The sequence below is a fragment of the Sciurus carolinensis genome, chromosome 15, assembly GCF_902686445.1.
Source record: "Sciurus carolinensis chromosome 15, mSciCar1.2, whole genome shotgun sequence".
In the NCBI taxonomy this organism is placed as follows: domain Eukaryota; kingdom Metazoa; phylum Chordata; class Mammalia; order Rodentia; family Sciuridae; genus Sciurus; species Sciurus carolinensis.
Window position 1 is genome coordinate 28,074,163 of NC_062227.1, and position 24,796 is coordinate 28,098,958.

The window sequence follows — 24,796 nt, forward strand, 5'->3', positions numbered from 1 at the left end:
TATTTTATCATAAAGTTTAATCATGGTTCAGAAAAAATTGAGTGAATAACTTTCTCTGAAAAAATATATTGACTCTGTGTAGACTGCAGTTATTGGGGGTGAGGGCAATGGTAACTTAAATTACCCATTTTCTATTCTGAAAATGACAAAAAGTCCCATTTCCAGTCTGATTATAAAGATACATGAGCCTCAAAATGGCTGAGAATAAATACAAAACAAGAAAGGCAAAAGCTGTAAAGCTAAAGGGCATGCAATAGGTCTTAAGAGAAAAGTCTCAGAAATACCCAAAGTGGCAACAAGGAACATTTGGCTGGAATTTGAAGTTCTTTTCAGTCATCTTTGTCTTTTGCTCCGTGTTTAAGGATGCGCGTGAACTCGATGTAATTGAAATTCCCCTTTTTGTCAATAGGGGCTTCTCTGTACAGCTCATCCACTTCCTCATCTGTAAACCGATCACCCATGGTGGTCAGCAGCTCTCTCAGGTAATCCTCCTGAATGGTGCCTAGAGAATAAAGAATTAGGGATCAGAATACATACTACTCTAGAGATTAATTACAAGGCGTATCTATACTTGACTACACACATTGTTTAAGTTAAGAAAATATAAACACACAAAATATGTGAGATATGGGGTCTCCACCTGCTTTTGGCAACCTCAGCAGTCAGGTGCCTAAAAAAATGTACAGCTGCTTAGTAGCACTGCTCTATTAATCTGCCTCCACATCCTTCTTCTGATCTCTTTATAATAGAAACTAAACCTATGCCTATATAAAAGTAATAAGGTATGATTAATGAACCCAAGTCTCATGGTTCCTTGAAATGGCATGAATGGTCATGTTTATACTACAAGCGAATAGCGGTCACCTGCCACATTAAAATCAATACCACATCATAAGCATCAATAAAAGTACTTTAGTTGAAAGAATACTGGAGTCCTAAGGCCCAATTTAACAAGCTATGTTATTTTAGGCATTACACTTTACCTCTGACTTTGGTTTTCTCATATGTAAAAGGAAAATTTTAATGTTTACAAATCTAACTCATATGATAACACACATAGCATGGAATAAATACTTGTGCATAAACTATGTCACTGACCCTGTGTTAGGCAATAGGGATGTGCAGTGGTGAACTGAAAGGTATGTTTTTTACTCTGGGTTTTGTGGGGGGGGGGGTGCAGGTGACACTCCTGGGGATTGAACCCAGAGATACTCTATCACTGAGTTATAACTCCAGTCCTTTATTTTTATTTTGAGACAGGGTCTTCCTGTGGTGCAGAGGTTTGCCTCAAACTTGTGATTCTTCTGCCTCCGTCCCCCAAGTAGCTGTGATTACAGGAATGTGCCATCATGCCCAGTTACTATGGGTTTTTGATACCGAGATTTTCATAAAACCTGCCTACCTAGCCAGGCTTAATACCCGTAATCTCAGCTACTCAGAAGGCTAAGTAGGGCAGGAGGACTGAGTTTAAGGTTAGTCTGAGCAACACAGGGAGACCCTAAGAAAAGAAAGAGATAGACCTTGCCTGCCTAAAACAATAAATATAAATACTATAAAACAAATGCCTAAATGTTACCTGTGATTTACTGTCTTATGTTGGTATTACCTTAGAATTCTAGATTTGTGGAAATAAATTCTCATCTCCAGTCAAGTCATTTAACCACCTCATAATTAATTATCTATTATGTGCAAGGGACTCTGGTTGGTACTAGAAAGGGCTTCAAAGATGGAAATGAAATTCTTTTTAAGACAAAGAGCAGTCACTCTGAAAGTGGGAAGAAACTGTGATGACTGGTAACAAGTACACAACATATAAAGTCAAATAGTGTATGTGCCAGAAGAGATACAGATATGTGCAAGGGATGGAGAGGCTTTTTGCCTTTGTAGGTCAGGAAAAAACAGCAAAAAATGACTGGCAAGGCTCCATAAAGGATGAGACCTTTGAGATGAGTATGAAAAATATGTAAAACCTTTTCATCTTTTACAATTTTATGTTCTTCCATTAAAAAAGTAGCAACTACTCACAGTAAATTCAAACAATATACAGGTGTCTTCAGGAGTCAAAAAGGCTAAGCCTCCTCTGCCTATTCTTCCTACAGTCTACTCTTTGCAGAAATAAATTAAGAATATTCATTGTAAATGAAGAGAGAACAGGGGGTATGAAAGAAAGGCAAAGAAGGAATACTGAAAGTAAGCACAACAGAGCACAGAGGTGTTTGGCAAGAAGTTAGGGAGACAATATAAGAGTGGAGGGTGGTAGACTTGAAAAGTCAGAATGCAGCCATACTGTGTGGAGTCTTGGAAGCCAGGGTGAGGAGACAATGCTGGCATCAGTGGCCCAGACATCGCCCAGCACCGAAACTAGTCTCGGCAATGTAGGTAACCAAAGGATGCACCTCCCTCTCTAAAGTAAACATAAAGCCATGCCATGGGTTGGGAATCTTGGAAAATATTCCCTTCTGTTTTCTCTTATATGTACTTCTGCTGAAAGATCAAGCATTTATGTAGTTAATACATTGTTTTTGTGAGAGTTAACTCTATGTACACTGTCCTATTTCCTCATTTAGTCCTCACAACAACCCTAAGGGGTAGGTAATATTAATGCCTATTTCAAAATACAGAAAACCAAGGCTTAGAGAAGTAAGTTACTTGCACAAAATTACACAGCTATTGTATGTTGCAGAAGAGGAACCTGAAACCCAGTAGTCTGATTTCACAGCCTAAACTCTATTTGGTTTATTTTAATTTGGGGGTGGAGGGTAGAATACTGGGGATTGAAATCAGGGGTACTCTACCACTGAGCCACGTCCCAGCCCAATTTTGTATTCTAATTAGAGACAGGGTCTCACTTGAGTTCTTAGTGCCTCACTTTTGCTGAGGCTTGCTTTGAACTAGCGATCCTCTTGCCTCAGGCTTCTGAGCTGCTGGGATCACAGGTGTGTGCCACCACACCCAGCTAGTTGCTTGGTTTTATTTTAAAAGAGAAGTTAGATAGCAGATTTAAAAGATTTTAGAGTTCAGGGACACCTGGTATGCAAACAGATCTACACTGGTGCCACAGACTATAGCAATTTACACTTAACGCATTATTCTGGCAAAAGTTACTCATTCAACACATATTTAGTTAGGGAAGCCTAACCCTCATGGAATTAAAATTTTAGTAAAGAAGCTACCCAAGTTTCCCAAACAAATACAACCTATGATATTTTTGTAAACTACTACTTTTTAAGGAAACAGAGTACAATGAGTGATAAACATGCCAAAGGGAAATCCTGTCCAAAAAAAGTAGGGGTAGTATAAACCTGTGGGTGTTATCATATTTTAAGTTATTTTACATTTTAGTTACTGTAACTAAAAATTAAATCACTTTGTAATTAAAGGTTACCTCTGACTTACCAGTAGCTTCTTCATCAAAGCAAGCAAAAGCATTTCTGATGACATCTTCAGGATCTGTGCCATTTAACTTCTCACCAAACATGGTGAGGAACATGGTGAAATTGATGGGTCCTGGAGCCTCATTCATCATGGCATCCAGGTATTCATCAGTTGGATTTTTCCCTAAACAACAACAAACACAAAAGAGACAGGATCATAATTTCAATTATACTATGAAGCATGCCATTTTGGCAAGAAAGATGATCACTTGTATAGTTTGCTGTTTGCATTCATGACAGCAAAACTTTTTGGAGAAAAAGTCTTCTCCATGAATACAGCCTATATTAAGAGTTTGGAGACTGTAAATATTCCATTGGGATGTTAGAATAGTACTGCTTTCATACTCAAGACCAGTCCTACCAACATACACAAATGCCCCTCAGCCCAATTCTGAGACAGGAAAAACAATCTGCAGGTGTCCATGTGGGACCTGAAATAATCTAATAGGCATTAAACTGGCTTCAGAGCTTTAAAACTCATGAAATAAACTTGCAAGGCGGGGTGTGGGGCTAGGGTTGAAGCTCAGTGGTAGAGCACTTGCCTAGCATGTGTGAGGCACTGGGTTCAATTCTTAGCACCAAATATAAAAAATGAATAAAATAAAGGTCTATCAACATCTAAAATAAATAAATAAATAAAAATTAAAAAAAAAAAAAAAACTATGAAAGGCATCATTGAAATTCTACCCAACATATTAATATTAAAACTGAGCCTTACCCAGTGAGGCAAGCATATCATGCAAATCTTCCTTGTCAATGAAACCGTCTCTGTTCTGGTCAATCATGTTGAAGGCCTCTTTGAATTCCTGAATCTGCGATTGGTCAAACATGGCAAACACATTGGATGTTGCGCGCTGAGGGCGCTTCTTGGTGGTCTTGGTCTTTGCCCTTTTGCTCGACATGGTGGTGGTTAGATCCTAATTTAAGAAAGGGAATTCAAGAAAAACAAAATCAACATCCAAAATTATTTAAGTTTGAATCAAAACAATGATTAGCAAAAGTAAACTGAATTGATCTTTCTGATATGTTTGAGCTTCTTAGAGATGTGTATGCAGCAGGGGAGTATCACTTGGTAAAAAAAAAATTTCTCAACTTATCAAAACCATTACTCAAAGAACCAAACTAATGAGAAAAACCAGACTTCTATTTTAAGTTTACCTACCCTTAAAATCATGAATTTTTATAAAAGGCACATTGCTAATTTCGAATTTCAAACTACATCCAAACAATTCAAACCTCACAGCATTTCAACAAGATTACATATTCCCAATACTGCTATAAAGTCTAACAACTGATAACCATAACAATAATATTTATAATATTTAATTACAAAATAAGAATAAGACACAAACCAAAAAAATCTCAGGTATAGTGCTAGGGGGTGCTGAGAAATACTAATTCATCTTTATTAGGTCCATCTAAAGGTGGACAGAAGGCAAGGAAGTAGGGAGACTGAATGATGGAACAGGTCTTCTCTCCTAATCACTATTCACAAGCATTATCATTCTTCCACATTCAACTAACGTTTCTCATTGCACCCTCATTTTTGGATTCAAAGTAGATCAAGAAATATTTTGTTGAAAGGAAAATGGAAAAGTATAAGAAATTGAAGTTAATCCACCTATAATTAATTTCTATAGACAATGCACTCCATTCAAACAGTTTCTTACATTAGAGCCACACTAAATCATTGATATTACTAAGACATCTAAGCAGAAATCAGAGCACAAATTTTTAAACTTAAATATTTTAAATTTAGTTTAAAAAGTTTTAGGGAACATCTTAAGAAGCATAGAGATTACCTTTGGTCTCTAATAACCAAAATTTATCCCTACAAAAATTAAGTTAAAACTATGTCTAATACATAAAAATAAAAGGCAATTTTCCAATCGACACTCAATTTTTAAAAGACTATATTTGTTTGAAGCTAAATAAATCCCACAGTCATCAGATAAAATTCTACTGTACCATCCTTCAGAGTTGAGGCCGTTGAGATGGTAGGTAGTCTGCAAAACCTCTGATCAGCAAGAGTAAGACACTGTATTGAGTTATATTCTTCTGAGCAGGTCTAAAATAGGCACTACTGATTTCACTCTCTGACCAGGATAACAATTTTAAAGCTTACGTTCTGAAAACAACATTTAGCTATGATGTGGCAAAACACTATGCCCTTGCTCTAAAAATAAATCTGTGGACTGCAAAGAATGAACTGCTACCTAGATCTCAGTACTCAAAGTGACCCTTGGAATATAATGCTTCCTATGAGTTTAAAGAATTATTTTTTTACATTCTTTCCTTGATTGAACCATATCACCCAGACTAAATTCAATTATGGAAATAATTAGAAAAGCTCCACTTGGATTTTTAGCTTAATCTATTTTCAGATTTTAGTACGGAATTCCATAAAGGGTAGTCACAAATTCCAGCCCATCCAATATAGCTCTCCTTGGCAATACACTGGAATGGATTATTGGAAAAATATACCATACACAGCACAGAAATTATGTGCTCCTCCTTATTTTCCTCTAATCACTTCTTTAGGAAGGCACTTTTCATGACCCATGTATGCATTCTTGAATGCATATTTTCATTCTGTTAATATTTGGGGGAGCTGTTCTAAATATTGTTTTAAAAACTACAAAAATTTATGGAGAATATTATTCCTCTGTCTCTTAAATGTACTCAGGTCTTGGGGCAAATGGTCAAGACCCAATAAATGGCACGCATTTACCACTCCATATCTCTTTAAAATTCTAGGCATGTCATGCCTTTGCAAGCCAAAGCACATCTTTAAAAATAGTCTGTTTGGTATGACAACATTGTCTTTCCCTAATGATGCAAAAATGTTAGTTATTTTAAGAACAAAGAAACCAATGAGAATTATAAATCAAATGGCTACTCTACAAAATTTGGAGGGGGGAGGTCATCTAGATACCTTTTTAATACCTAGCTTGGGTTTAAAGTAATAAATATGTAGTTTTAAATTTTTGAGTATTTCCTGTTCTTTTAATCATGCATTTTTTGAATTTGTACATGCATCATAAAATAATTTAAAAGGTAAACCTTGCAGGTGGCACATGCCTGTAATCCCAGCAACTTGGGAGGCTGACGAGTTGAAGGCCACAGAACTTAGCAAGACTCTGTCTCAAAATACAAGATAAAAAGGGGTGAGGACAAAGCTCAGTGGAAGAGCTTCCCTGTGTTAAATCCTCAGTACTGGAAAAAAAAAAAAAAAAAAAGTTCCAAAGGTTTTGTTTTTGTTTTTTTGGTCAGCACAGACAATGGTCTCACAGAGAACTTCAGATCATTCATCGATCTTATCAGTCTTATTATGATCAGTTAATCATACTACCGTGCATCAAATATCATCAGTGCTGAATACTAGTAAGAGTTAAGAAATGTAAACTTCACTCTTACATTAAGAAGCTTAAAATATAGTTGGGAGGCAACTACTAAAATGCAATGATTGGTTCAACTTATGAAATGAGTCGCGTAGTCTTCATTCCAGAGGTATGACTTTAAAAATTAAAACGTGACAAAAATGAAAAATAATCAATAAGGTGGCACATGACTAATAAGTGTTCAGTTCAGAAAAAAATGTGTGTATTCTAAAAGATTGCATGGAGGGAAGACTTTGAAAAACCCTGAGTATCATTGGAAGCTATGAAATATTGTTAGAGATTTGGGTGTTAGTTTTAATTCTAACAATTAAGGCAGTTAATTCCACCAAAAACTGAGTGTCATGTTGGGCAAGTTACTACTTGGCTCTTAACTTTTTCAAGAAAATTGGATTCTGATCTGAGTTTATCTCCCACCAGGAACCTAGAGCCTTGCAGCAAGGAGGAGTTCAGATTCACAGTCCTTATTCCAAATTAAGGAAACTCGTTTATTTTTTCCTACCAAACTAAAAGTATGGGTAGAATAAACACCGGTGGAGGGAATCAAATCAGTGCTGTGATCAAGAAGATCATCTCTGATATTGTCAGTTTCCTCTTTGCTATAATTCTAGTTTGCTGTCCATTTTATTACCCCTCAAACAAATGAGGCTATAACACTTTATATAACAAGTCTTTTAGAAATACACAACTCTGTCAGTCTAGAAAGTTAGGGTAAAATAAAATTGAAAATACTTCACACATCAGTATGTTTTCTTTATTTAGGATGAATGGGAAGCACCAGGGAAGCACCTGAGAATTCCAAAGTGTAAGGAGCCTCACTTGTAAAGTTTAGTCCTTACTTTGGAAACATTTAAAAAGAATTTTAGTGGGAAGTGGTATTTGTTGTGTGAAACTGAAAGCAACCTTCAAAAAAATGCAGGAGGATTTCAGGAATGAAAAAGGGGTCTGGGGTAATCAAGAAGACAGAAGATGCTGTTAAAAAGAAAGAAGCATAACCTTGCTTTAAGTCAAGGAGGGGAGTACTGGTAGCAAGGAATTTGTGATTTGGTTTTTTAATAGCTCAATGGGAAGGACAATCAGTAATAGCCAAGACAAAAGAAGGGATACCAAAAATGCTTAAGAGGTTAGATAAGACCAAGAGGTAGGAGAAACAGAAAGCAGAGACCTTCAAACACACTTTCCTCAAACACCAAGGAAAAAAGAATTTTTCAGAATTTCTAGAAATGATGGTATCTAGATATTTTTGAAAAATCTATAAAATCTATAAAGTGTGACTGATCCATTCTCATATGTACATTAGATTGCTTTAGCTAAAATCCTGGAGTTCAGCATTTATAGAGTGGTAATAAATGTAAAATAACCTAGGAAGTTTTTCTACAGAACTAACACCTAAGCTGAGAATTCTCTGGGAAATGTAGTACGTCCTTTGATGAAAACTTACTATCTTAAAACTGCATAGTGTGAAAAGTACCTAGTTTTTGGTCAGCTTTCCAAATCCAGATCCAATCTCTCATTTAACCAGTGCACTTTTTTCAGACTAAGGGATGTTTTTTGGTGCTAACCTACAGTTTTTAAAAAGTATATTTTCAAGTTGGTTTTTCCGTTTCAACTAAACCAAGTTTTCCCCTTTTCACAAAGACTTCCGGTTGGAAGTCAGATTAGTTCTCTTAGACTGCCACACCCAAAAGTTCTTAGCACTTGACAAAGACAATTAGTTGTCAGGGGTGACCTGGCAGTAAAGCCTCTTTTTTTAAAATAAAATGCTTTTTTGGTTAACTCTTAATGCTTTTCTGGCCTTCCAGAACGCGGAACACACACCGGTAGTTTTAATCAATACTTGCTTTCTTCACCTTTAGAAATAAAACTTCTCACTTAAAAAAGTTAAAATCTTAACTGAACCCACATTTCTGTCCTAAAGAAGAACTGACATATGCCTTCGTATACCTACTAAACTTCTTACAAAGGAAACACTTGGTGAACTGACTTAGCCCAAAGTCCTCACTCTAAAGGTAAATTGTCATTTTGGAGTTTTTCCTTAAGTCGCAAACTAAACCCCACATCCCTCTTTACCAAATATCAATGTAATTAGGAAAAAAGTTCTAATTACAGAAGCTCCAATTTGAGGTGGTTATTCCACCTAAACGCAGCCGCACAGCTGCTAACAACAGCTGCAACGGGGAGGGAGAACAGGGTGCGGGGGCCGGGGCCGCGGTTTTAGCGCAAACTCCCTGGAATCGGGCAAGTTTACGTTAGAAACTAAACATAGCTCCAGAGTCAACTCTGCCGGGCTCGGGTTTCGCGGGTCCGGCAGTCACCCAAGCTTTAGGCGCCAGCGAGCTAAGCCACATTTTCCGAGATCCAAGTTTCAGCACAGCAGCGAAGTTTGGGATCTGGGCCACTTCTGGCCGAGGCCCTCGACTCCACAGCTGGCCGCTGGGCTTAAAGCCCTGGATCCGCTAGCACACCTGCCCAGGTGCGCTCCCCGCGCCGGGGTCCCAGGGCGGAGCACCGCTGCCTCCCCGCAGCCCCGCGGAGATGAATCCCAGGAATGGGACTCACGCGCCCGACCGCAGGCATCACTCACCCTACACAGCCACGAGAATCGAGCACCTTAGCGAATCCCTCGCTGCCTCTATCACCACCCTCCTACCCCAGAGCCGCTGAAAACCAACACTTCCGGTCTCCGCTTTGCAAACCGGAAGGAAGCACAGTCACCATTCTGGGCCCACAGAGTGGGCCCGACTTAATAGAAAGGCGCCCACAAGGAAGTTGCCAGTGTGATCATCGGGCTAAATACTGACCGAGTGCACGGGTAGGAAGTATAAAGAGAGGGACTTAAAACATAACGGAATGTGTGATGTTTCGCTGGGTCTGATTACGGAGTTTCCGTCTTTGGTGTATCTTTTCTTGTACTGAAAATCTTCCTACTCCCCCTTTCCTGTTTGCGCATGGTTGGGTCTGTCCTGTGGCTTTGCCTCTCGGCACATTCCAGAGCACGGCGAGGGGCGGGTCCTTTAGCCTAAGTCCTTGTAGGGAAATCGTCGAGAGGGCCGCGCGACCCACGTGACTAACCCTTGCCCCGCCACGAAGAGCCCGGCTGCTAGCGCTGGGCTCTAGTGCGCCTGCGTAGAAGCTCTCGTGAGCCCGCGCAGTTCCCGCTTTGCGGCCATTGGTCTGATCTGTGCGCGTTCTGAAAGAACCCTCGCAGGCGATCACTCTGTGTAGTGTTGTTTTATGAAGAGTCCACCCTTTTCACACAAGAAGCATTGTGAAGTCCAAAGACCCTCAGCCCTGTGTCTGACGAACTTCAAAAGGTTATGAGTGGCTTACGAGACATTAGCTGTTATTTTCCCTTTCTAACCCTGATTAACAAGCAGAGCCCGAGGAAGGAAGGTGACTCTTGCCTTTTCCTCTTATTATGGTGAGGACTTGCGCAGCTTGGTGGAAATAGGGATAAAAAGTTGGGTCTATTTCTTCTCAGTTCTCCTTGCCTAGTACGGCTTTTAACAATACCTCTTGTTACTCAGCTTTCTGACCTCATCGGTCAACCTAGGTTGTTGGATCCGGGAACACTTAGCCCATCATCCTGGCACTGAGGTCCAGAGACTAGTTTGGTTCTTGTGACCAGCAGTTTTGAAGTTTGGGGTTGCCCAATGGTCTTCGCTTTCAAAGCCAACTCTGACTCGAATTATTAATCTGAAATGAAAAGGAAGATATTACTCTAAATGCTGCGATGTAGTATATTCTAGATATTTGTAAGTTCCAGGTGCTTTCAAGGGACTCGGGAGCATTAACCATTAATACATTCCGCACTGGGCGTGGTGGTGCGCGCATGTAATCTCACGCACACAGACTCCAACGTTAACTAAAATGTTAAGTCACTGAAAAAAAATTGTCCCAATTCTGTGGATGATAGAAACAAAGATGATGTGTTTCCCTAGATTTCCTCGACAAAAAGAATCATGGGGTACTAGTTTAAAATACAAATAATTGGGTACTTTTTCTCCAGCTCATTGAATCAGAATCTTCGAGGGCAGATACTGGGAAGCAATGGATTTAACAGGGTCCCTAGTGACTCATCAGGGAAGGAGGAAACATAGCTGAATGGCAGGCAGTGGCAGTGCAAAAACTCCAAAGGGCTCGGTAGGAGGGGAACAGCCATATTTTTTTTTTTTTTTTTTTTTTTAATTTGCCTTGGACGGCGGAGCACTCACCTGCAGTGCATCACACCTCCACGGGGTGGTGGCCTACCACCGCGCAGAGTGGTCTCGACCTGCGTCCTCTCAGGGAAAAAAAAAAACCCTTCAGATCACAAGGAAGCGGACAGTTCAGTTTTATTCCCAGCTTGAAATAAACATTTCTTTTGCTTCTCTAGTGTCAGATAATTGTCTTGTCTGTCTTCTACTTAATCAAACGGTATGACACAGCAACTGCATTGCCTAGCTCTGTGGTGGGGGTTGTGGTTTACACTTGTTTTGAAATTGCACAGTTGCTGACTCTGGGATGGCCTGGGCCGGGAGTAGAAAAGAATGCAGAGTTACAGAGGGTGTCCTATATAGGACGCTTACATTGACAGAGTATCATTCAACTGAAGCTTTAGTGATCACAGACTTAAGTGGGCTCTTGATGGTCATGAGGTTTTTTCACTGTCCTCTCATACTCCTTTTTTTTCTTGTTATGGGCCAGGCTGTATGGGCAATGACCAAGCAGACTCCATTTTACCCTGAGTCTCCAAGTCATGTAGGAAATGCATCTCCTGTAGGAACACTCCACCTCTGTACCCACCAACAGTTGCTTAGCATAACATGTTTGGCAACATAAAATGACATTTCTTATACAATGGAAAATTGTTCTCTTTTTGGTTCCCATTTTCCTGGACAATGTACCTGTCAAAGAATGATGGCTAGATGTTTGTAACCATTCTTTAACTTGGACTCAACTAGGGTCATTTTGACCCACTTCCCCTTTTGCTTATGATTTTAGATCTCATGATGTTTGTTTGTAGTTTTGAATCATAGCAACAGCCACTTATGATAAATGTACCTACATGCTTTACTTGTGGTATAAAATGTGTACTCTAACCCCTGGAGCGGGTCAAAGGATGTAGATTTGCAGCCTCCCCCTCCGCCCTGCTACCAGCTGGTGAATAAAAATGGTCCCATCTCCTGCTTTAAGATTGACTCAGTGATTTATTGCGATCTCACCATACCACTCTTGGATGTCAGTTCCGAAACCTCTCTCACACCTGTAACACCTTCTCTTTCATCCTCATTCTCAGCTGATGAACTTATTCATAAGTCACTGAGAAAATAAATGACTCCCACAAGCTCCCACCTATCATATCTGCTCACCAGCTAACATCTGTCCCCAGATGTTGTCCTTTCCCACTGAGATCTCCTATTTAAACTAGAGAGATACTTTCCTTGTTCCTAAAAAACCCAGTTCCTCCATTTTCTTGCTCATGTCATACCAATAATTCTGCCCTCTCCTGCATTATTGGGTTCTCTATTTCTATTGGATCATTGCCATCAGCAAGAATGTTGTAATGTGTCCCATATATGGGGAGGTAGAAGAAATCAGAGAGATGTGTGGAAGTATGTTCAGAGAGATGAGATGTTGCTGGCTTTAAAGTTGGAGAAAGGAGGCCAAGGAATGCAGGTGGCCTGCAGAAGCTGGAAAAGGCATGAAAAATTATTCTCCCCTAAAGCTTCCAGAAAGGAACACAGACTTCTCAACACCTGGATTTTTTATTCCAATGAGACCTGTTTTGGACATAGTACTACTATGATCATGGGTGTACAAATCCAATGATCTCTTAAGTACACTAGAATAAATCTTTTTTCCCTACCTTTCCACCCAACATGTCTTGATCAAGGTCACCAATGAGCTGCATAACCTCATAGTGAATTCTCAGTTCACAAATAGTATTTGACAAAGTAATCACTTTCTAACCTTTGAAACACTCTCTTCTCTTGTTTTCTTACTTCCTAGTAGAGACCCTTCAGTCTCTTTTGCCAATTCCTCCTAATTTCCTCAGTCATTTTTAGTAACCTAGGATCCAGTGCTTGAATCTTTTCTCATTTCTGTCAACAATCCTTTCCTTGCTAACCTCATCCACTCTCATGGCTTTAAATATTGCAAATGCACAATTGTTTTCAAATATGTATCTCTAGCTCCAAACTCATATCTCTATGTTCCTTTGGCATCTCCATGAGGAGATCTGGTAGGCATCTAAATGTTCATATCTGAAGTTGATCTCCCTTTCTGTACCTCTAAAACCTGTTTTCTGTGCTTTTCTTCTCCATCAGGCTAATGGCAATTCTACTTTAAGTTGTTCAGATTAAAACCCTTTGATACACCTTTACCCCCTCTTTTTCTTTCATGCCTCTCATCCCACTGTTCAGTCCATCCTGATAAGGTTTTTGTCTACTTAGTTCCTAGAAGTATCTCCAGGACCTAAAACAATAAGGAGCACAACACTTTTGTTTAACTCTTTCAAAAAATATCCAGAATTTGGTTGTCCTACCACCTCTACTGCTACCATGCTAGTCCAAGTTATTTTCATTTCAATACTGGATTTTTGCAATAGCCTCCTAGCAGGTCTCCTTGCTTCCTTGTCCTCCTACAGTCTATTCTCCACATAGTGACAGAGTGAGCCTTTCAAAACAGAAATTAGATCATGTCATTGTTCTGCTTAACACCCTCCCATGGAGTCTTATCTCACTCAGAGTAAGAGCCAAATGCCTTACAATGGCCTACAAGGTTCAATGATTTAGCATCCTGGGAACTTCTCTGACCTCATCTCTTACTTCCTTCCCAAATCTGCCCAGCCAATTGATACCCTGAATGTTTCTTGAAGAAGTTAGGTATTTTTTCTACCTTAAGATCTTTGCATTTGATGTTCTTTCTGATTTCCATGTTCTTTCTTCTAATATGTTCACTGCTTGCATCAAGTCTCCATTCAGACATCACTATCAGTAAAGGCTTCTCTGGTCATTCAACTTAGCAGGCATCACCTATCTTCCCAGCACCCTCCCCCTTTTTCTTGCTTTATTTTTTCCCTTGCACTTACTACTTCTGACATATTATACACTTACTCTGCTTACTATTTACGTCTTCTAAGGTCCCTGAAGAGAATGTTTTTGGCCTACTTTGTTTATTGAAGTATCCCAATGTCCAGAAAGTAATTAGCACGTTACAGGTACTCCATACATAAAAATGCATGTTGAATGAATGAATAGCTGGAAGGTAGAGTATGACTGTAAAATCGTAGGTATCTGAAGCCGGTGGGGTAAGCTGTGACCATATCCTGAGTGACTTCTAAGTCATGTTTCTGCAGGTCACTTATTTGTCTTTAAAGCAGGATTTGTCTTAAGCAGGATCCACTTATTTGTCTGAAACAATGGGAATAGTATGTTCAAAATTGTACTCTTTAAAAATTGCTCTGGCAATACTTTGAAGCATCAGCAGAAGATGAGCCTGGCAGGAGGAATCAGGATTTCTGACAGATGATAACACCACTAATTCAAGTAAGGAAGAAAGGAGGAGAAATAGTTTGGAGAGTTGGATGTGGTGACCATAGGAAATGATGGTTATTTTTTGGAACATTTTGAGGTGAGTACAATGTAAGTGCTGAGGCCTTCCTTACAATGCAGCATAAAGAGACAAAAAGAAAAAAATGTAAAAGAGCTGTCAGGAATAACGGAGACTACATTGAGATGATCCAACGTTTAACAGGAAATTCAGAACAAGATAAAAACCCGGACTTAGGTAAAAAAAACAAAGTTAAAAAGAATTAAGAGTTTTTTGAAATTGAAAGAGAGCCGAAATTTCCCACTCAGGCAGAAAGTACACTCAATATCAAGCAGCAAAAATAAGTTAAAATCTGTTCGAAGTCACACCACAATGAAACTTCAGAACATCAAGGGTAAAAGGCAAATGGTAAGAGATGTCAGAAAGAAAAGATAGCTTGTCTCTGATGGAACCATAATCCACCTGGCAACAGCTTCCCTCCAGCAACAAACCATGCCGAAGGTGGGGCAGTGATGTCTTCAAAGTGCTATGAGAGGCATCACGGGGCGTGTGGACTTGGTGTATAGCATCTGGACTGTTCTTTCCAAAGTGTTCTGCACGCTGGTTTCTCTAGAATCTCTTGGGTCTAGAGATTGATCTACCTTTTATGACTTGGATAATTAAATAAGGATCACAACATTGATTTCACCATCTTATACCATGTCCTGAATAGACTAACACTCTCAGCCTTTGGACATCAACAAAATTCTGAGCTAACTGGAACATCATGTTTAATGTCCTCTCATTGAAAAATATTAAATGATTTTGAATTATCCTCTACTTTTTTCATGTATGCTTGACTTGCATCCCAGCTAACTTGTAAACATATCCTGTTACTTTTATAACAGTTAAGTAGAATTTCTCAATGTGTACTTTTAACAATATTAATAAAATAATACATTATTATCGTTATTATTCTTTCTAGGGCACATCTTATGAGCCAGGTTTTCTGCTAAGTGTTTTATTAACATTACCTCTCATTAGCATTACTTGCAAGGTACTTATTGTCATCCCCATCCTCCCTTTTACAGATGAGGGACCTGTCCTTCAAGAGGTCAGAGACCTGCTCACGGTCACATGTGGGTAAGAGGAAAAAACAGGAATCTGACACAGGTCTGTATGACTTCAGAGCTTGAGCTTTCAGCCTCTGTGTCATATTGATTGGCAAAGCATGCTAACTATTAATAAGAATGACCTTTAATTTGGACTGGGAATATTTACACAAAATGTTGACTCTGTTAGTCAACCTTCTGTTACTGTAAAAAAATACTTAAGATAATCAACTTAAAAGGAGGGAAGGTTTATTTTGGCTCATGATTTCAGAGGTTGTGTCTAAGGGCACTTGGCCCTGTTGCTTTGGGCTGTGGTGGCTGCATATCATGGGAAGAGCACCTGGTGTATGAGGCCTGTTTACCTCATGGTGGCCAGGAAGCAAGAAGAGAGAGAGGAGGGGGCCAGAGTCCCAGTATCCTCTTAAAGGTCACATAGCAATGACCAGAGTTTCTCCCACAAGGACTGACCTCGTAAAGGTTCCACTACTTCCCAATAATTCCATGAGCCAGGGGGCCAAGTTTTCAATGCATGAACCTTCGGGAGACGCTTATCTATTATTAACTTATTTCTTTATTTTTCCCCCTTCCCCAGGGAAATAGACTCTATGATCTCTTGTGTAATTTTCTAGCAAGGCTTAATTCTAGAAATCAGTGCCTTGGGAAAATAACTAGTTTGCCAGCCACCTGTAAGTATATTATGATTTGATTCTGAGTTTTCCCTGGAGAAATAATAAATGAGAGTAAGTTCCACTGACAGTTTGCATTTTATATAACTTGTCAACATTTCACACTGAATACCTCCCTTTGCATTGCCGGCAGGCTGCCATTAAAGCACTAGCCTTGCAGTGCAACCTGGTAATCCCCAAAAGGCCAAAGAGCCAGAAGCTAAGTCTGCAGTGGCTCCAACTTATTACTTAAGGAACCCTGGTAGTAAGGTGGCCCTAATTCCCCAAAGGGTTTTATTCTGCTTATATTCCCAACACCTTTCAGAATGCCAGGCACATCATTTGTGCTCGATAAAACCCTAGTTAAGACTATATACTTTGAGATAAAGGCAGTAGAAATAAAATAAGGGTGTTTTGGGAAGTGGTAAATGGTGAAAGGAATTTTGTGTTGAAACTTAACCAACTGAATGTTATCAAACTTCTGTATCGACCACTAGGTCCAGAGTGAAATTTTCTTGGTACACAGATGGCCAGATCAGCCACAGACAGGTTAGATCCTATTTGGATATACAGCCCTAATAAAAATTACTGTCCAAGGCAAATGAATAAAGTCTTTAGTATTACTACGTTGGTTCTTAAAGAGTGTACTCTTTTCATATAAAATGCCTCATTAAGGTCCTTGACTTAGCATAACTTCAAAACAATAGAAAGTAACAAAATTTCAGACCTTCAAGTCAGATGGTACTAGTTTGAAAAACAGAAAAACTGAACTGGCTAACAAATGAAATAGATTAATGGAAATAGATTTAAAACTACAGAGCTTAACACAGGATTCTTTAAGTGTGATAAACAATGGTGAAAGAAATAATTTTTAGTCAAGTACAATTGAAAAATAGAATATGAGAACAATAATTCAAGCTCTCATAGTATGTATCACAATTAATTGTGAGTAATAGTTGAGCACAAAGCATAATAAGTTGAATGGGATAGAACTGTGTAAGTATCTTTGTGGGGAGAATACAGATTTTTTAAAAAATGGCTTTAAGGTGTCATTGGCATGCAATATGCTATACCTATTTAGACTGTACAATGTGACACATTTTGACATATGTGTCCACTTGTGAAACTGTCACCACAATCAAGATAATGAAATATGCATCACCCCCAAGTTTCTTCATCTGCTTTGTGATCCATCCTGCCACCTGTTCTCACTTCTCCCCCACCCCAACCCCAGGCAACCACTGATCTGCTTTCCTGTCAGTATATTTTACATGAATTTCAGTTTTTGGTGAAAGTGTTACTGATAATTTAATTGCTGGATCTACTTATATGAAATTCAGAATGTAATGGGAAAAAAGCAAGGAAAGAATTGAAATGGAAACTTTTCGTGATAATATGACAAATAAAAGTTTAATAGCCAGACTATAAAATGTTTAATAGACTATTTTATTTTTGCTTACTTGATAGCAAGGAATTAGAAACACATTCCAGATAACTCAAGAAAAGATACATATTTTAGGAGTACACATGAACTGGATCTAAACTGGAGAGTGGCTGAAAACAGGTAGCTTGAGGGATTGGCTGCTTTCTCTCTATGGGCTCGATGGCCATTTTCTCATTGAACTGATGGTTTTTAAGCACATCAATTTTGTTTACTCTCTACTAACTATCCTTCTGTAACTTTAGTCTATGGTCCCTCATAAGTTCAGTTTGTCATGGCTCATCTGATTCCATATATATACCCAAGATATCTTTTGACTCAGCCTTTTTGACTTTTTCCTCTTCTATTAAGTATATTGATACTCTGTATTTCCCAATTTAAATTCTCAAGGGAAGTATGTGATTGGCTTACTTTTTTGGCTCAGGCCATAGACTGTAGGTTGCTGGTCAGGCAGTATATCAGTGACCTTTGGATCAGAAAGGACCCATCACCTGTGGTCCAAGAGCAGAAGTCATATAGTACTAAACACCTACAGGGACTCTTAGCAGGGCAGAATTCCTCAGAAGGAATGTGAACAGGACAGGCATTGAGTACTTATCTGTCTAGCAAAGTGAATGGATCATTAGAGCTGATCAGAACTGAATTCAAATTCCAACCCTACTATTTACTAGCTTTGTGACTTTGGGTGACTTGCCTAACCTCTGAACCATAGTTCTTTTCATTTATAACTTGGGGATAATAACTGAATGTGTAATTTTTTGTAAAAAATTAAAATAATGTCTGTAAAGCATTGGTATAATATCCAGAATACAGTTGGCCTTAACTAATGGTAGCTATTGTATTACTATATTAAGAGATTAATAATGTTCTAAAAAATAATCTGTATGGCAGAGATAAAAAGGTAACTTATCTATAGCCAACATTTAAGGAAATGTTCAGTATCACAAATAATTTAAAAATATACTTAAAAATAAATGTATCCCACATTTGTTAAACTTGCCAAAATAAATAAAAATCAAACATTCTAATATTGACGGGGCTATGAGGAAACAGTACATTCATACTGGGCTAGTAGCATTATAGATGAACCTAATTATTTCAAATAGCAATCTCATAAAATATACCCTTCGATTCATAGTATCTTCTGGGAAAAATACTTCCCAAGGAGGTAATTGGAAAGGAAAACAAATATTTATAGCCTTCTTTTTAATTCAGAGGCTTTCATAATTTTAGAACTGAAAGAGACCTAAGAGATTATTTTCCTCTTGGGTTGCATGTTAGAATCATTTAGGAACTTTTAAAAAACACTCACATCCCTTGCCAGTGATGCTGAGTTAATTGTCCTGGAATACAGCCGGCTCCTGAGTACTGTTTGAAAGCTCCTCAGGTGATTCTGAAGTGCAACCAGGAGGGAGCAACACTCTTCTTATCCCACTCCCTAGGGAACCAATAAGGAAACAAAAGTCAGAGAGGTTAAAAGGGCCCCCAAAAGAACACACTTAGGGGGGATGGAAGAAAAATGAAGATGTTCCTAATGCCAGGTTCCAATGGCTAGTGCTGGGAAATGACTGGAAATATCTGTGTGCTCTGTATTTAGAGACTGGGTAACAAATTATGATAGAGTAGTACAGTGCCCTTGTTAATTGTTATTGAAGGGATGTATGGATGGGGGAGAGCGTATTGCATGCATGTTGGGGAGAACCAGTGTGGTGGTATCCATTGCTGCCCTTCGGCTGATTCCCAGGCCCTCTCTGTGGGAAAGGCTCACTTTTCCTGCTGTTCTTCCCTCCACCAGGGCCAAGTCTTCCATCTCTGCTGTGCAGGGTGGGACTATCAGTATCCAGTACTGTCAAAGAGTAGGCTGTCCATGAAGAACAGTGGAGAATGAGCAAGAGCCCTTTTATTTTTAATATGGTAAAATATATATGACATAAAGTTTACCACTGAACTATTTAAAAGGATACAGTCTTGTGACATTAAATGCATTCACATTGTTTTGCAACCATCACTCCTACCCATCTCCAGAACTTTTTCATCACCCGCAACTGAAACTGAATATCCATTAAACACCCCATTCACTCACTCCACCTTCCCAGTCTCTGGCATCTGCCATTCTACTTTCTGTTCCTAGAGCAAGTTACTGAACTTCTCTGTATCTCAGTATTTCGTTAGTGAAAAGGGCATAATAACAACAATACATACCTAAAAGATTGATGGTGAAGAAGTTAATACACATAAAACATTTATAAAACTACCAGGAAAATAATTTTACAACTGTTTTATATGTATTAAACATGGTAAGTACTATGAAGTGTTAGTGATAATTTTTGGTCAATTTTTTGATGCTTCCTTTGGTTGATCATAAAAGGGAAAATGGATTTTAAAATTCAAAACAGCATTATTCATAATAGCCCAAACTGTATATAAGGCAAATGTCCATTAATTGGATAAACAAAATGTGATATATCTTTCAATCCAACACTTTGGTGGAGTACCAGGGATTGAACCTGGGGGTGCTTGACCATTGAGCTACATCCCCAGCACTCCCACACACCTTTTTAAAAAAAATATTTTAATTTAGAGACAGGGGCTCGCTAAGTTGTGTAGGGCCTCACTAAGTTGGTGAGACTGGGTTTGAACTTGTGATTCTTATGCCTCAGCGTCCTGAGCCACTGGGACTACAGGCATGAGTCACACGCCTGGCTCAATGAAATACTTCTCAGGAAGAAAAAGAACAAACTGCTAAATCATGGAACCATATGGGTGAAATGCAAAACCATCTTGCTAAGTGAAAGAAGCCAGACACAAAAGAGACTACATATTATATAATTTCATTTATGTGAAGTTTCTAGAAAGGGGCCAACTATGGAGACAGTAAGTAGGTCCACGGCCTAAGCCATGGATGGGATCAAAGAATAACTGGAAAGAAACATGAGGGAACTTTATTGGGTGATAAGTGTTTTAAAACCAGATTTTGGAGATGGTCGTATAACTGTGTAAATTTACTAAGACTCATTAGACTTTACTCTTTAAAATGGAATGATTTTAAGGTGTTTCAATTATACTTCTATGAAACTGTTAAAAGAAATTAAAAATAAATTGAAACTGGAGACCCATCTACTAATCTTCAGTCTAATTGCTTTAAAAAAAAAAAAAAAAAAAAAAAGAAGAAGAAGAAAAAAACTATTGTTTTTTATAAAATTACCACATGTCCTTTTTGGGGGGACCCTTCTCCATGGCGCTCTCTGTTCTGCACATCTTTTAAGTGAGATTCTAGTTTCCCTTGGTTCCCAACTAGCTTTTCAGGGATGTTTGTCTACTGAACAACCTTTGAAGATAAAGTGTCTCCCTCAAGAGCAAAAAGCAGGCATGCTCACTGTATAGTGTAATCAAAGACAAAAAAATGTCTCCCTCTGAAGCAAAGGGGAGGTACCCTTGATGCTCATTATAAAGTATACAGGTTCCTAAGTTCAAGATGCTTTTCCTGCAAAGCAACCGCTGTGTGGATAGGTATCACCTTGTCTTCTTCATGCTGTTTCCCTGTGGGAACTGGGGGTCGGCAAACCAGTAAAGAATACACTCTGGCCACTTCTGCAGGAATAAGAAAGCCCTCTTGACTCTGATCCAGAAATCTCATGTCTTCTCTTAGCATTCATGAACTGAATAGGTAACTTGTTAGTTTGCAAGTAGGGTAAAATCTTTGTCCTATCACAGTTCTCCTTTTTAAATTGTGATTAATTATATGTAACATAAAATTTACCATTTTAATCATTGAGTGACCTTAAGTATATATTTACACTGCTGTGCAACCATTGCCACTATCCATCTCCAAAATTTTTATCATCTTGCAAAACTGTAACTCTGTACCCATTAAACAAGAACTCTCTATTTCTCCCTCCCTTATCTACAGTAAACTGTTCTACTTTCTCTAAAAATTTGACTGGTCTAAGTAGTCCTATATATAGGACTCTAGGTATTTTTACACAAAAAATATTTTCTTACTTTTTTAAAAGTGAGAACCAGACTAAAGATTATATAAGTGGAATTACCTATTGTGTCTGACTTATCCTGCTTAGCATAATGTCTTCAAGATCCATCCACCTTGTGTCGTGTCCAGATTGTATTCTTCTTTAAGGCTGACTGATATTCTATTATATGTATATAGAGTTCTCAGGTCTTGATGCTACAGTGATTGTGTTTTTTTTAAGAAGCAAGTGAAAAAAAATACAAACAAGAAAGGAAAAGAAAGAAAAGACATCTCACCATTTGGAAGTAATTATCAGTAACAGTGGTGGAACATCATTTCAGATATTTACTTATGAATAGGCAAATAGAAAAACAGGTGGATAGAAATAATATTAGAAAATGGGCTCTAAGATCTCATTTTCTAGTGCTCACCTGCAGCTCTCTTGACTGGACTGTAGATGCAGGTAGGCTTCTGGGGTAAGTGGCTTGGCTCACTCCCAGAATCCATGCAGTAGTTCCTGAGCCACATACAGGCTGTATGCACTCACAAGAATTTTCCCCTCAGCTGATCAGTTTGTCCTTTGTCACACTGACTCTTAGCTCTCACCTGTTCCATCTCTAAGTAGTTCCCACGTCCTGATGAGTTGTCCTATACATATATTTTCCAGTTTTCTTCATTGAGCAACTATTTACCAAATACTTATTTTGTGTCAGGAGCTATGCCAGGTACTGGGAGTACTTAGCCGAAAGAGATCCAGCTTCTGCCCACAGGTAACTCACAGTGCAGAAGACAGAAAGGTAAACACATAATTTGTATGTTGTAGAATAAATTTAACATCCTAGGGGACTTAGGGAGGTCTTCCAGAAGGAGATGATGTGGAGTCTTCAAGCAGTGGGAGTGAAGGAAGAATCGTGCTTGTGCTGGGCAAAGCCAAGAGGAGCAACGTGTGAAGGAACTGGGGCATTAGTGTTGGGGGTTCAGGGCCTGCAAGGAGTTACCCGTGGCTAGAACTCAGGAGGCAAGCGGGGAAAGAGGAGTGGAGCTGGAGAATGATGCAGGGCCAGGTGGTGAAGATTCCCTCATCACATGCTGAAGAGGGCAACTGGGAAGGAGCAGGCAGTGAGAGGCCATGTGAGGACATAATGAGGACATGATGAGCTCTGCTTGACATGTTCTCTTGGTCTACCCTGCAACCCTCATTCTGTCCTCAATACTAGTACCTGGATTCCTGTAGTGCACACACCTTCTCAGACAGCACATCCTTAGGGCTGGTGAATGAATGCATAACTTCCAATAGGTCTCTGGCAAATCCCATAGGATGTATTATCTATGAGGGTTAAAGATGAACCTATTCATGAATGGGAATTTTGGTTCTAGTTTGGTTCCAGTTCTAGTTGCTAATGCCATAGTGTGAAAACACTGCTGAAGCCTTTTTTTTTTTTTTTTTCTCAAAATGCAGGATGTTGAAGTTTTATTATACTTCTGGAAATCCAAAGACATTATTTAATGACAAGTTCTAGCAAATAATGAAAGGACAAATTTCAATCCGAGTCAAACAAAGATCCTGGCAGTCCACAGGAAGTTTAAAAAAATTGATCGTCCTTAACCGTCTAACCTGTTCTTTGTCCTTGAGCATGCAGACAACTTTTCAATCCCCAGAGTGATTGAAATGCACCAGAAGAGCATTCCCACTGGAGGATGTGGATCAGGGTTAAAACAACATAACCACGGTCAACTTCTCATTGTCTTGGGTGATATATATATATATCCATCCTACCCCACAGGGGTATTGAGTCCAGAGCTGAGCACATGCTAGACAAGAGTTCTACCACTGAGCTGCATCCCCAGCCCTTTGAAAACAAAATTTTTTAAAATTTATTTTTATTGTAAACAAATGGGATACATGTTGTTTCTGTTTGTACATGAAGTAGAGGCATACTATTTGCGTAGTCATACATTTACATAGGGTAATGGTGTTTGATTCATTCTGTTATTTTTTCCTCCCCCCCACCCCTCCCACCCCTCTTTTCCCTCTATACAGTCCCTCCTTCCTCCAGTCTTGCCCCTGAAAATTTTTTTTTTATTTTAAGACAATGTCTTATAAAGTTGCCCAGGCTGGCTGTGAACTTGCCATCCTCCTGCCTCAGCCTCCTGAATAGCTGGGATTACAGGCCTGCACCACCATGCCCAGCATCTTGGGTTCTATTAAAGGAAGGTGGTAAGACTCAGCTAGGACTCTGGACATGCCTGACATTTAGTATGTCACCTATTCATACTGAGTTCTTGCTTCTTTTTTCCACCAAAGGTATAGTACAGGAAAGGGGGTGTCAAACCTTGGTTCTGAGGCCTGGGACTCTGGGGGAGGCCAAGGCCACACCTTCAGCATTGGATCAACAAGAGCTTCCATAAGGACCTCTTGATGCCCACTCTTTTTCCGCTTGTAGGGAAGTGTTTATGACAGCCTCTGCCCAGTTATCCAAAAATCCAGGCCAGGTGCGCCTTAACAACCAAGGGCTTCCCTTCCTTCTCCTGCATATAGGGGAAGAGGGTTTGGATAGACAAAGTGAAGGGTCTTAGGATGGACAAGGAAACTGAAGAGAGAAGGGATAAAGATGGGCAAATCATAAATAATAGAAAGTAATTTTATTTCTGTAACCCTGAGCACAGCATTCCACACCACAGAAAATCAAGGCCTCTCTAGAATTATGTTTGCACTTGCTGGTGGCCCAGAGTCTAGGTCTAGGTGGCAGGACAGTCTGTGAGTAGGGATTAGGGCCCTGCCCCACCACGTATCTGCCAGTGATTATCATTGCAGGATTGCCCTTTTCCAGGAAAATTGGCCCAGAAGTTCTTGCCCATTCCCAATTAGGGGGAGAGCTCACACAGGCCCCTCCCAGCCTGTAGGTCCTGATGCCACAGTGTCTGGTTGGCTTCATTTTGCCAATACCTAGATATGGACAACATGAGCATCAGCTCTAATTTTAGAACTAGGTCTAGTTCTTGTACTTTAGGTCTAGTTCATTCAATAACTAGGTCAAATTTGTTTTCTGATGAGTCCTAGCTCCAGTTCTCTAGCCTTTCCCACTCATCCCTTCTTGCCTTCACCGCCCTTCCTCTATGCATGACATACAGACTTAAAGAAATGACAGCATGCTGAAACACATTTCTGGGTTATTTTCGGTACAGTAGGGATTAAATCATAAAATGACACTTTCAGGAAGGAGCATTTCAGAGGTGAGCTATCAACTACAAGCAGACTTTTTGGAG

The 24,796-nt window shown here is 39.3% G+C and overlaps 1 protein-coding gene across 3 annotated transcripts; it reads right to left on the reverse strand.

Annotated features, from left to right (window-relative positions):
- Positions 1-9,656, reverse strand: LOC124965640 (myosin regulatory light polypeptide 9). Of its 3 annotated transcripts, none has more exons than XM_047526733.1 (4): positions 9,634-9,656; positions 4,153-4,351; positions 3,397-3,558; positions 1-502 (listed from the first exon to the last, which is right to left on the reverse strand). In XM_047526733.1, the coding sequence occupies exons 2-4, from the start codon at positions 4,334-4,336 to the stop codon at positions 330-332; spliced, it is 519 nt and encodes a 172-aa protein (XP_047382689.1). In that variant the 5' UTR covers positions 4,337-4,351; positions 9,634-9,656; the 3' UTR covers positions 1-329. The 3 variants fall into 3 exon arrangements, with proteins under 3 accessions (XP_047382689.1, XP_047382688.1, XP_047382687.1); XM_047526732.1 differs by lacking the exon at positions 9,634-9,656 and adding an exon at positions 9,417-9,574; XM_047526731.1 differs by lacking the exon at positions 9,634-9,656 and adding an exon at positions 5,403-5,553.
- Between the last annotated feature and the right edge of the window lie 15,140 nt (positions 9,657-24,796).

Excerpts from the sequence above, each read along its gene's own strand:
- LOC124965640 (XM_047526731.1), bottom strand. Across the intron at positions 3,559-4,152 it reads TGATATGCTTGCCTCACTGG|GGAAAAATCCAACTGATGAA; the intron begins GTAAGGCTCAGT and ends GTTGTTGTTTAG. Across the intron at positions 503-3,396 it reads CTTTGATGAAGAAGCTACTG|GCACCATTCAGGAGGATTAC; the intron begins GTAAGTCAGAGG and ends TTTATTCTCTAG.